A 13,008-nucleotide genomic window follows, 5' to 3' on the forward strand; every position below is an offset into this window, starting at 1 on the left:
TGATCTTCTACATGAGATGAACTTGACATGGTGCCCCTTATCACCCTTCCAAAAGAACACATGATGTACCTTTCTCTAACGAACATGTCTGGGTATGTGGGGTTTTCTTTTCTCAAAAGCAAATGGTATTGCCGCTTCAATCAGCCCCATGTACAGGTGGAAAAAGACAAAGTACACGTTTTTTTTTCCACACCTCCCTTAAATCTTATGATCCTTGCCAGTTAACAGCTCATTGCAAGCAAGCAAGCATGTTAGTACAGGACGCTCTGAAGTGGAGACGCATCAATTTCAAACGCCAGGGAATTTGACGAATGTGAAAGATGAAGAGGTGAAGTCTCAATCCAGCTGCTTCTTTGTCAGCTGTCGTAGACGATATTCTCACAAGCGAGACAATATTCTGGCATCCGTACAATATGTTTAAAACTTTTTTCGTAATTTTCCCTAGATCGGCGCGAGATGTGTCTGTCCTATGGTTATAGCTTTGTCTAGTTCATTTACCAGATTTATATTCGGACAACTTATCCTTTTTCATTCTAATAGATGATGCATTGTCAGATATGATCTCTAATTTAATTCTCCAATCAAGAATTAAGCTCTCAAGTCAAATTGACTTTTGATCTCGTGCTAAACCACCGGTGATGTTTTTTTATACCAATTGAGTGTTTAAAACCCTTTGATCGTCCGGTTAATCCCTATCGATTGTGATAGTCTCCCATCATAGATACTTCGCGGGTCATAAATTACCAGAGCACTGTGAGTGGTCCCAGGACCAAGAGAATACGCAAATGATGTGGGGATTCAGTCTCGGGCCATGAACGGAGAGAACGGACAAGCTGACCATCAGAGCAATCCCTTTAGATTTTCGTGAACAATTTTATCATTGCAATGTTCAAAGTGAAAAGAAGCTATCATATTTGGTAAGGGTAAACATGAATTAAGTCGGATTAGCAAAGAAAAGGAAATAAGTTGGATGAGGACAAGAACAAACAAAATTGTAAAAAATAGGGTCGTGTTTTTCTCTTTCTTTCATCGGAGAAAACTTTATCCATTAAGTTTTCTGAGTAATGGGTTACAATCATGGGGGCGTGGCACACATTTACTTTAGTTTACATGCAAGGGATGTTCATAAATGATAATCCACCTACCATAGACGTGTTTAAGAGCGAGTTTTCTTCGACCCGAAATGGAGGAACATTTAGTAATCAAATAGAAAGAAGGATCCAGCATTGCTCTGACTGTAACAAAGGATTGACCTAGGTATGGATCCTTCTCTTGATTTGGGTTTTGTGGCTAAAAACGATGGAAGGAGAAGGCGATAATGGCATATGGCCAAACAAGACCAAGACACAAAAACCAATACATGCAATTGTAGCTTTGATTCTTTCTTCACTAGAGAAGGAAAAGAAGAGGCCCTACTTCCCCCTCGTGAATCAAACGCGCCTCTCACTTCATAAGCCAAGCCGAATATGGGGCCAAGGGAAAGCATGAGTAGGAGTCGCGATCTCATAGTTCATTCTGGTGTGCCCAAATGCTCCATAAGAGCCATGGACGAAGAATGATTTCCCTAAATTTAGGCAACTACTAAAAGTCTCGGTAAATTTTTAAGTAGATCTGGTCAACGGGTGGATGGTTCGCCAGGCTCGACTAGGCCTAAAAGGTAAACGGGGCGTTTGTGGAACGCCCTTAGAATAAAGGCCCGCATTGCCCAAATATGACCTCGGCATTGGCCGAACAGGTCCGGAACACTTCACCGAACATTTTAGACTATGGGAGGACATCATCGACATACTAGACTCAAACTCTGAGCAAGAATGCACTCGATGATCAACTCTACTCGCAACCGCGGTAGCTTATTTTTTAACTTTTCTAATCAATTTTGAAGTGGTCGCTACTTTAAAAGATGCATTGCTAAGTAAACAAGTCACGACACACTCACCCCGTATCGGAGCTATACCAAACAGGGGCGTATACGCAATTGGCTCTTAAAAGGGAATTTTACCATAGGTTGAAATTGACTCATCCTTAAAATTCCTTCTTTATTTCTTTCCAAAAAGTGATGCTAGTATCACTACTACCAAAACGACGTCGCAGACGGAAATGAGAAAATTCAACGGTCAAACAAAGCCAAACGGTGATGGAGTACGGTGTATAGGCACGTAGGCGAATGTTTCTTCTTCCTTTTTTTTTCACCTTTTTTTCTTTTTTGCCTCAACCCTTTCCTATTTATTATAATTAAACTGATTTATTTCTCTGTAGACTGTAACTGGATGGCGGGTCGATCCGATATATGAATCCGACCGGAGGCCGGTTAAACCGGGAGATGAGAATTTAATGCAATGATTGACTATGCCAGAACACGTTAAATAATTTCCCCTTTTTTTAAATACCAATTTCCTCGGCGATCGTGCTCGAAAATGTTTAAATTATTGCCTCGGTTACCGGCTAAGAAAAAGATATTATTTGCTTTCTTTAGAATTTACTTTGGCTTTTCTTTTTTTTTATTTTTTTAACTTGGCCCCTTGACAAGGTCCTAATTGTCCTCGCTCCAATCATTGTTTAATTTAAAATTCGCCCCCATATTTAAAAAAGACAAGTTGGTTTTTGTTTTTTTTAGTCAATGTTCAGCCAATGGGGGCAGAACGAAATTGTACAATCTCCTTCAATTCCTTCGAACCGCGCGACGACTAAGATGAACTCAACCGGCCACACAAAATTATAATTTTTAGTGTGATTTGGTGAAGAGCGTGGATGGTAGGTTATGGCAGTTAAAAACATTTATGCCATAGTTTGATTTTTGATTTTTAATTGCACTAGCAATTGATAGGGGCTTTGAATGTAATTAACTTGACTTGAATGGTTGGCTGTCACAATTAATAGTTTAATTTGCATTTTCTAATTGTGTGTTTTGTTTTTACCCACTTCTTGTGGAAGGGAACATGTTAAAAGTGGGAGGAGTAAATTTAGCGGAGGAACTTCTTTGGATTCGGGGTTAATACCATTAAAAATCTCAAACAAATATCGAATAACATATTTACTCCAGATTAATTTTTGTCGCACAATAAATCAATATATGGTACCCTGGACCCAAATCTAACCTTCATTAGCATTTCGTTCAATGTCCCGTTAAAATACATACCTGTCAACACGCGTAGTAGACGACTGCAAAATAGATCTGACGTGGAGAAAGATAGTGGGGGGTACCGATTTGAGATTTTTCGCGCTACGAAAAGTAGTTTAGGGTAAATTTTTTATCCCTTGGATTTATATTCTTAATTTGGGTATGAATTGGGCCATTAAATGCAAATTAGTGCCGAAACGATATATTTGAAAGAGAAGAATTGTCAAACATTCAAAACCAAAGTTCACACACTCCAAAAGTAATGGGTTCGTGTTCGTGTTCGTATTTGTCAGATATTATTTGGTCAGTACTTACATATAAATAAGATGATAGACCAGATCCGTCTGATCCATATTATATTATAAACACGAAGCATATAGGAAAAAAAGATATTGCAAAAAGTGGCTTTTTCCATAGATATAAGAATCAAAGTGGTTAAGTTTAATAATGTGCAAACGAACCAATCATGTCCCTCGATCGATGATGGTCTGTCCAATCTGAATGAACTCATGAAAACATACCTTGAGATGCGGTGACCTAGCTCCTTGAATATTGGCCCAAAAAGTTGCTATTTTACAGCAAATAATATGCAGCATTTATTTAATAAAATAAGATTAGGAGCTAACGAGCTTAGTTCCCTATCAATTATTCCCTCATGGGGTACCTACAATTTGAACAATATTTCTATTAACCCTAGTGATCCGCGTAGAGTCCATTCATTTGCACTCGATTTACTGAAAAGCTATGCCTAATAATGTACTAAAAAAACTTATGCCAGCGATCGGGGGTTGCTTGGTGGCTCTGTTGCGTTTGCCCCATCGCCTTTGTCCAAGGCGGTAACATTTGTTATCCTATCGCCAAGTAAAGCCGTCTTGCTAAAAGGCGACAAAACTCTTCTTCAGTTGTCATAGAATGACCGAAGGCGAGGAGCGATTGTCGAGCTTGTTGAGCCTAGGGACAAAATTCGTTGTCCTAAGTCCAGTTTTATGCCGATTCTGATTGGCACCAAAGGCTACGAATAATTCGTCGCCTTTGGTAAAATGTTTCTTTCGCGCGATGTTTATATTTTGACTAGCCAGGAAGGCGAATATTTTTATTTTCGCCACATTAGGCATCGAGTACAATTATTGGTTATTAATTTGATACTTAAGGATTAGATTATGAAGTCCGAAAATTCAGAATTTTACTATAAGAAATATGAATAAGCTCAATAGACAATTTCAGCACATCAAACCAAAAAGAAATAATATGCTCAAAAACATAATAAGGCAAAAAGGAAATCGATCATTGTAAGCAATTAAATCTAGCTGAAGTTCTATTGGCCAGAAGAGAAAACGCGTGTTCGTTTCGTTTTTACTTCTTTCGTGGCTCAATTGAGCGGGATTTTTTACAGCCCATGTTAATTTTTGGGCCTAATATGATGGGGCAAAACTTTGAAAACGATTGGCAAAGCAAATCAATCGATGTCTTGGTCATTTTTAATTTGAATTCAAAATAATCGTTTAGTATTTAATATGTTCATTCATCTGTCCGTACCGCAGTCTAAATTACGTTAAGAAATGGTTAAAGTCTTTACATACCAGCAAATACGCACGACATTGCGTGTGTGCAAGAAGTTGACGTTACAAAGTTTGAGAAAGTTAAATACGTCATTCGCACGTAGCGACTGTACGTTCTTGTCACCAATCATAGTATTTCGGCTTTTGAGTATAGTTTTTTCTTTCCGGTATTTTATCATCAAATGTTACAGACTCTTACAAACCTATACATATTTCTAGCAATAAAAAATAAATCGAAATGTCGTCGTTACATGCTTACTTCCTCAGAAATATTGATATGAAAAAACAGCAAAAAGAAAGGATTAAAAACTTTACTTCTAGACCACTGGGGCAAACTAGAGGTGTACAAAACGGACTCCCAGACCAGAAACTGCTTGAACCGGACCGGCCGGTTTGATCCGGTTCCCGAGTGTGTCGGTCCGGTTCTTGGTTCCTAAAAGTGGAACTGATGTCCGGGCGGTCCAGTTCCCGGTTCCAAGAGGGAATTGAACTGAACCAATTACATATATATATATTTTATTTCTTCAAAAAACTTGGTAAAATGTGAACTAAACCCACGTATAACGCTTTCTCCTTATCGTCGCACCACAATGACTCTTCATTCATTGTCGCTTCCGTCAATATGTTGAGATTTGTTACTCTCTCTCTCATTGTAGTAGGAAAAAAATAAAAAAAAATGACCGGTTCCATTGGACCGAACTGGAACCGGCCAGATCACCGGTCCGGTCAGGTCCCCGGTTCTCAAAATTGGGAATCGAGTACCGATCACCCCTAGGGAAAACCCAAGTGGCCACTCTTCCTACTTGGGAAGGTGGGCCTTTTCAGGAGGGTTAGGGGTGGCGACGTTTAGTTTCAGATGTGGGTTTCAACTTTCACGCTCTACAGAATGAGTTGAGAGTTAGAATAGGTTAGACAGAAAAAGAAACTATTACTTCTCTCCTTTCGCCGTAAACCGCAAGACAGTTCCCCTCTCGAGACGGTTAAATTTGGAGAGAGAGAATAAGAAATTTTTGACATTTGTGAGAGCGGTTTGGCGTATAAGGCCCGGCAGAGACACCGTCTTCCGCCTTTCGAGGAGTGGCGGAGGAGTGGTTCTCCGTCCATTTTTTACCAAATGTCAACACTTCAACTCCTCCTCCTCCAATTTTCTTTTCTTTCTGCCTCTCTCTCTCTCTCTCTCTCTCTTTCTTGAGTTTCTTGATTTTCTTGCATTTTGCTTCTCTGTCGTCTATAAAACACACCCGCCTTCTTCCCCTTTTCCCTTCCCTTGTCCCTTTTCCCTTTTCCTCTCCTCCTTTCTCTCTCTTTCTGCGCGCCTTTCTTTTTGGGTTCTGCATTCGCAACCCCTTTTCCACACCAAACACACACACACTCTCTCTCTCTCTCTCTCTCGCTCTCTCTCTTCTGTACTTCCCACCCACCACTCCCCCCCGATTCCATACAAGTGCAATCATATTGAGCCCCACGCATTTCACTCCCTCCGAACTCCTTCTCACTCCCTCTGTTTCCTGGCTTCTTCATCTTAATGCCCCCGGAACTTCCTCCGACCATTTCTTGATTGGCTCATTCGCATTCTTTAAAGACACCCTCTTCAGCTCCTCTCACCCTCAACCCCAGAACCCTCTCTTTAAGACTGATCCGCCCCACCGTTCTGCCTCCCCTGTTTCTTCGCTCCTGAAACATGGACAATGAGTTCTTCTTGCCATGGCAGCCGCTCCCCTCAGGGATGGCACTTCAGCCCAACGACCTGAATTGTGCTTCCAAGCAATCCCCCGATTGCTTCTTCCATCCGAACCGCGACAATTCCTCGACGGACCGAGGTGGTCATTTCGAGTCTGCACTGAGCTCCATGGTGTCCTCCCCGGCTGCCCCCGGTTCCTACCTTTCCAATGAGAGTGTCCTGATCAGGGAGCTGATTGGAAAGCTCGGCAGCATCGGGAACCCCGGTGAGGCGTCGCCGTCGCCGCATTCCCTTGCCTTGTCGGGGAATGCGGCCGCCGCCGCGATGCCTTACATTGGCGGAAGCAATAGTACTAAGACGTCATGTTATAGCACCCCTCTGAATTCGCCCCCAAAGGTGAATTTCTCGACAGTGGATCGCGCGGTCAAGGAGAGATTCTCCAGCGTGGCGGAGTTCACTGCTGATCCTGGATTTGCAGAGAGGGCCGCAAGGTTCTCGTGCTTAGGGAGCCGGAGCTTCAATGGACGGACGAGCCAATTTTCCCTGAACAATGGCGAGCTGCCTTATGAGCCCAACCCGCTGATGGAGAGTGGGAAATTCCAACGGGTCTCGAGTAGCCCTTCGCTGAAGGCGTTGGGATCTCAGGCAGCGGCCACCGTTCAGCAGAATGTGAATTCGAGACTGTCGGATCGGATGGAACTGACGAATTCTAATGAGGAGTCCTCGGTCTCCGAGCAAATCCCAGGCAGCGAAAACGGATTGAAGGCCTCAAACGAGGCGAATTCCAGGAAAAGGAAGGCGGCTGCTAAGGGAAAAGCAAAGGAATCCGCCCCATCCACGCCTGTCGCCAATGCTATGAAGGTATTGATGGAAAGCTTCAATGTCGCCCCTTTTTTGTTCCATATTATCCCTACAGGTAAGTAAAAGAAAATTTCCTTTTCAGGTGCCTGAGTCTAGTGACAATTCGAGTCCGAAGCGATGCAAGCCAAATGAAGGTGATGGAAATGGAAATGGCACTGCCAAAGGGGAAGATGATGCCAAAGGAAATAGTACCAAGAACGATGCGAAGCCACCTGAGCCTCCAAAAGACTACATTCATGTTAGAGCAAGAAGGGGTCAGGCAACCGATAGTCATAGTCTAGCTGAAAGAGTAAGAATTGCTTGCCAGTTTTCTTTCATGTAGAAATAAGGAATGTTAGCTGCAATTCGTTTGGCTTACAATCGAGCAATTGCCATTTTTAGGTGCGAAGAGAGAAGATCAGTGAGCGAATGAAGCTCCTCCAGGACCTTGTGCCCGGTTGCAATAAGGTGCTCGAGAAAAATTCCGAACTTGGAAGATGTCATTTTCAATTTCATAAATGTGCAAATTTTTAATCCGTGACTTGAATTGACCAAAACTTTAGGTCACTGGAAAGGCACTGATGCTAGATGAAATCATCAACTATGTCCAGTCATTGCAGCGTCAAGTTGAGGTAATGTTGCAGTCATTCATCAATCTGGCCTCCGTACTAGGATTCCTCATGCTTTGTTAGTGACAATTTTTTTGCTAAGTGCAGTTCCTTTCCATGAAGTTGGCCTCTGTCCATACCACTATGGATTTTAATCCAGATGCACTCATGTCAAAGGATGTAAGTTTTATGACTTCTTGAGTTTGAAAGGAACAGCTCGAGATTATGAACTTTCTGCCAAAATTAGCGGTTTTATTTTCGCCATTTTCAGATGTTTCAGCCCAACAACTCTGCACCGCGTCCTATGTTTCCGTTAGATTCATCAGCGACCACCGTTCACAGCCACCGCCGACCTCAGAATCAGTCACTGCCACCACCGCTGCAAGGACACGCCTCTAGTGGCACAGCGACCCAAGTAGACCCATTGAATCTGGGACCATGTCACAACGTTGAGTCTCATTTACCTCCACTGAATGATCTTCAGGTAAATCTTCTTGAAAGATCTTCTCTGGACCGAGATTCAACTGCATCAATTTCCTTTCTTTTTTTGTTTTTTTGCTTTTAGTTTTGTCAATTTGTCTCTTGACTGCTTGTTCGGTTTATTTTCAGTATCAGAATTTCTGTGGAGATGACCTGCAAAGCATTGTCCAAATGGGTTTTGGTCAAAATTCAGATCGAGAAACAGCATTCCAGCTTCAGACTTTCCACGGTTAAAGATAGTATTCCAGGATTAGGTCAAATGAAGAAGACAATTAGTTGTTTTTCTTCCTTCAATTTTTGTCTATGATCTTTCCTTTCTTTCGGGCTAATTCTTGAGGGGTTTTTTCTCAGGATGCCCTCTGTAAAATCTTTGTACAATTTCTTATGGTGCAGAGTGTGATAGCTATACATGTATCATACTATATAAATTCTATGAAGACGAAGGGATTTATTTTTTCCGCTACCTCTCATTGTCATATCTTTTGGACATTTCACCACATAAACATATGAGTCATCATTCACTCAATTGACTTGAATTTTGCACGCTTTGTTTAGTGGTTGCTCTCAGAGTCCTGTCACTTGAATGAACTGTTAAGTCCGCGTAATCTGGTGTACTTGATTCTTACTCATGTTGTAACCAGCTGTATGTGTCGGGCTTCTACCTTTTTCTTCTGATAAAGTCACATTTAAATGATTAAGACATGAGTTATTTTCTTCTGGGGTCAACCAGATTTTTTTTTCTTTTTTTTTTTCCCATTTTTCTGCTTATTCTGAGAGCTCCTGTAATTTCCACAGATTAACCAAGCAGAGAAGCTTCCGTTCCCTTTTTACTGCAGAGAGAATTCAATCATTCAATCAAGCAAAGATAGATGCCAAATGCCCTTTCTTTAAAATAATTAACAAACTACTCCTTAATTTTATAAGTTAGCATCAAAAGAATCCCAGGTTGGCAGTGGTGAGATTCTGACTAGACCCAATGAATCACTCATGGAGCTTTTATTTATTTATTTATCATAATCACATCAACTTTTTATATAATATAGAGAGTAGAAAAGGAAGAATGAAGAGGGGCTCCGGCATGGAAGATGCTCTTTGAGATAAAGGTTAATAATTTGTTTATTTATTTTTCCCATCTCAGTGATGATGTTGGTTAAAATCCATTTCATTGGGTTCACCAAAAAGATTTCTGCTGCAGCCTTAACCGAATTCTTTTTTTTATATAAATGAGATGGTACTAATTATTTTCTGCACATCACTGTTTATTTATATAGCCAAAAAAGATGCTTTGAATGGGGCTGGTGTGTGCAGAACATTTACTATATGCAAATATTCACAATATAATAACTGGAGGAAGATGTTAGGTGACAGTCTTGTCCCCACAAGAGTTTCAAAGAGTCTTAATCATACGGCTACGGGAATGAATTTACGCTTTTTTTTTATTTGGGGGTTTTCTTGTTCATCATCTTTGGCTGTTGTGTGCAGACTACAGGCCAAGGGAGAGGACCCTCCAGACATTGTTTCCTTAAAATTTAGCTGATGAGACTTGGAGCCGATCCACAAAGACAAACTTGACAATTGACAGGAAAATGGACAGGAGTGGGGTTTTGCTGGTACTATATCAACATTAAAGAAAGCAGATAATGAAAAAGTACCTTGAGGTCTCTTTTTTGTTTCGAATATACACACACATACACAATGTTTAGGTCATTGGGCATGTGTGGCTGGAACATAGTTTTAAAAGGTGCTACAATTAACTTCAGTTCGAATTTAGATGTATCAATAAGATAAGATTACGTTGCGAATATTGAAAGTTTCATTATGCGGGTACAAAATAGAAACCCCTTTTGTGTTAGGCCTTAACTTTGCCTTGAGAAAGAGACTGCTCTTCTTTATTGAACCTTTGTCCTGATGTTAAGAACAAGCAAGGTGATGACTTGTTGAGCAACCTCTTTGTTAGATCCTTCCTTGCTTCTAACTATAAGTAGCTAATACATGGTTCTTGCTTCTTCAATACTCATGGGCCAAGCTTCTTGGTATTTGCATTTGCCAGTTGCATTTCTAGGTTTATAGATTTATGAATGTGGGACTCCATCTTAACGTGGTAATAAGGTAGATGATAAAACTTGGCCTCAGATAATTGGAAGAACTGTTCCAATGGAAAGACTCAATTAGTTCTGCAATTTGACTTTCAATGAAGAACATTATGCTCAATGAAGATCATAATGATCTCCAAACAGTAGGATGCACATCCATCAAATCAGTTAGGAAGATTTACTTGGGACCCTCCTCACGTTTACTCGAGTCTATTTACATAAGTAAATGATGTAAATCGCACAGCGGGCAAAACCCAATTGACAGATTCGCATCATGGCTATCTCCTGATGCCCAATAATGGATGACGTTTGTTTAAATGGTCACTCATATTCGCGTAAACCAGTCTCCATGATCTAGGATTAGTTTGAGATTTGGAAGCATCTCTGTTACTCACTGATTATCCGCAGGTCTTATCATTATTTGCCCAACCTTTTCCTCAGCTAATAATGCTTCTGCGCATATTCTTAAATAAAGCCATCTTTTAGTTGCAGCAGAGTATCTGTTGGTGAGCGTTGAACTGGAACTTTATTAACTATACATTATTGCACTTCTCTGCATATATCATAGGCTTAGTTTCGAATTTTTAAAAATTTAATGTACCGAATAATGTGCTCTCTGCCAGGCCACTTGTATATTCTTGAGATATGTCATTTTTTCAATTGTTAATAGGTCTTCAAAAGCGTTTTCTTTTGGCTAATTTTAATTAACATAATTAGCATCCTAAAACGAGCTTATTAATGAAACCCTTAAATTTTTTTCGCAGTATCCTCTTGAAAATGTTAAGATGCTGGGATTGGGGCACAGTGAACTCTTGGTCAAGCTTCAAATGGCATCAGCAGAGGAGCAATTTTGGAGAAATGACAGCTAATACGTAGTATTAATGCTAATGGCCAGACTAAATTCCACCTTCGTCAGAGGTAGGAGAGGCTTCATAATGCCAATTATGTATGCAGCCTTACTATTTGGCTTGAAAACTAGAGAGAGATCTCTAATTTTGACCATTGTGACTGCAACATCATTATTTTCAGATATTTATATAGTCCATCAAATTTCGTTTCCTTCTTATCTTTTCAAGAATTAAGAAAAATGGCCTGCAAGACCGGTCCACCAGAGTCATATAGTATTTCAGTCCACTGCAGCAATTTTCCTTTCCATCAATAATAGCAACCTAACCCACATTTTCCGTTTCGTAAGTGGAAGAAAAGCATCGAGACTCCACAAATCATCTGGGTGGGTTTTTTCCACGAAAAGAAACCAAAAGATGAGACCCTACAAACGATTAGACCGCTCGATATATGTTGGTGATTCACTCGATATCACGTTACATCACTCATAGTCATAGTATATGATGCAACAGACATGACTCGGTATTAAATGTGGCCCATTTTTTCAAAAGCTACCTCACAATCCATCTTGTCGTTTGGTGTATTAATTGTGGAAAATCGGTATTAGCGCATCTAACATTCCTACTCTTCATCGAATTTTCCACATCGTTTGTGCAGAATTGCATATCTATATTTCATGGCGGTATAGGTATCGATCAATTTGAAAACTTTTTTAAGCGCAAATTGAGTCAAACCTAGGGGAGAAGATATTGAATCTTAGAAGAGCAAGAAAAGAGACAGCTGAGAGAGAGTCACATGATAACTTGCGGTTGGTGTTGTAGGGTAACTGGGGAGTTTATCATTAGGGTAGGTGTCCTTCCAATCAAGAATTTGTCACTGTTCTTTCACTCCTTTCAATAAGGGCACCTCCACTTTTTTCGCCCTTTCACCTTATTTGAAGGCTCCTCTTTGCTTCTTCTTCTTTCATAATTGATTTTCTTTTGAGGGGAATGGGTAGGGGTCAATTGGCATTTGCCTTTGGGAGGGAGGAAGAACAGGCTGGTGAAGATTGAAGGGATCATCATTTGTTTCACCAACCATTGCATTATAACATTCGGGGTCTATCCCACTTTTTAAGAGTCCCCCTGTTTCGTTGTGTTCCTGCATCGCCAATTTCGACACTTCATCGGATGCTGTGCTACTTTCACTCTTTAAACTTGAAGTCAAAAGCATTATTATATATGCACGAGATGTTAGAGGTCAAGGTTCAAATCTCACATTCCTTCTTAGTGCGTTTATGCATTGTACGTGCGTGATGCTCGTCACTTGAATAGGGTACATCAGTGTTCTGCTTCACATGTATGATTGGATTTTTGCATGAGAATGGTTCAGACTTTTTCTGGGATCGGAGAATGTTGGTCGGGATGTTTGATGAACCGTTTGGGCTCTTTCGGTATCCATTGAGAGTTTTTGAGAAGATCGATATCGTGTAACAATAGTCAAGCCTCGAGCCTAGTTAGGGGGGAGTAAAGAGAGCCTAGGGGGATCGTATTCCGCATGTCATAGGCCTGTTTAGTGAGTACATTTCTCAAGCCTAATTATGAAAAGATTCATTTGAACGGAAAAAAAGAGGAAAAGAGGGATATCATGCTCTTCATTCGTTTCTTATTACTTTCGTTTGATTGAAGGAAAACAAATCAAGTAATGAATCCTCTTTTAATAGGGGTGAGCATAGTTCCAAAATAAAATCTGGAACCTAAGAATTGGACCGGTGGGAAACTGTCCGGTTTCAAGTTCCAAGATA

At 40.6% G+C, this 13,008-nt stretch overlaps 1 protein-coding gene across 1 annotated transcript; it reads left to right on the forward strand.

The window, feature by feature from the left end:
• Positions 1–6,036: 6,036 nt before the first annotated feature.
• LOC115690574 (transcription factor bHLH62-like) lies at positions 6,037–8,749 on the forward strand. Its single transcript, XM_030616976.2, has 7 exons — positions 6,037–7,219; positions 7,302–7,508; positions 7,601–7,666; positions 7,762–7,830; positions 7,915–7,986; positions 8,078–8,290; positions 8,416–8,749. The coding sequence occupies exons 1-7, from the start codon at positions 6,359–6,361 to the stop codon at positions 8,518–8,520; spliced, it is 1,593 nt and encodes a 530-aa protein (XP_030472836.2). The 5' UTR covers positions 6,037–6,358; the 3' UTR covers positions 8,521–8,749.
• The last annotated feature ends 4,259 nt before the right edge of the window (positions 8,750–13,008 follow it).

This window comes from Syzygium oleosum, unplaced genomic scaffold, assembly GCF_021117445.2.
Source record: "Syzygium oleosum isolate NSW1041296 unplaced genomic scaffold, Sole_v2.1 Sole_v2.09, whole genome shotgun sequence".
NCBI classification, from domain to species: Eukaryota; Viridiplantae; Streptophyta; class Magnoliopsida; order Myrtales; family Myrtaceae; genus Syzygium; species Syzygium oleosum.

Coding starts and splice junctions, on each gene's coding strand:
- LOC115690574 (XM_030616976.2), top strand. CDS start 6,359: ATGGACAATGAGTTCTTCTTGCCATGGCAGCCGCTCCCCTCAGGGATG. Junction 7,667..7,761: donor TTGTGCCCGGTTGCAATAAG/GTGCTCGAGAAA, acceptor CCAAAACTTTAG/GTCACTGGAAAGGCACTGAT. Junction 8,291..8,415: donor CTCCACTGAATGATCTTCAG/GTAAATCTTCTT, acceptor GTTTATTTTCAG/TATCAGAATTTCTGTGGAGA.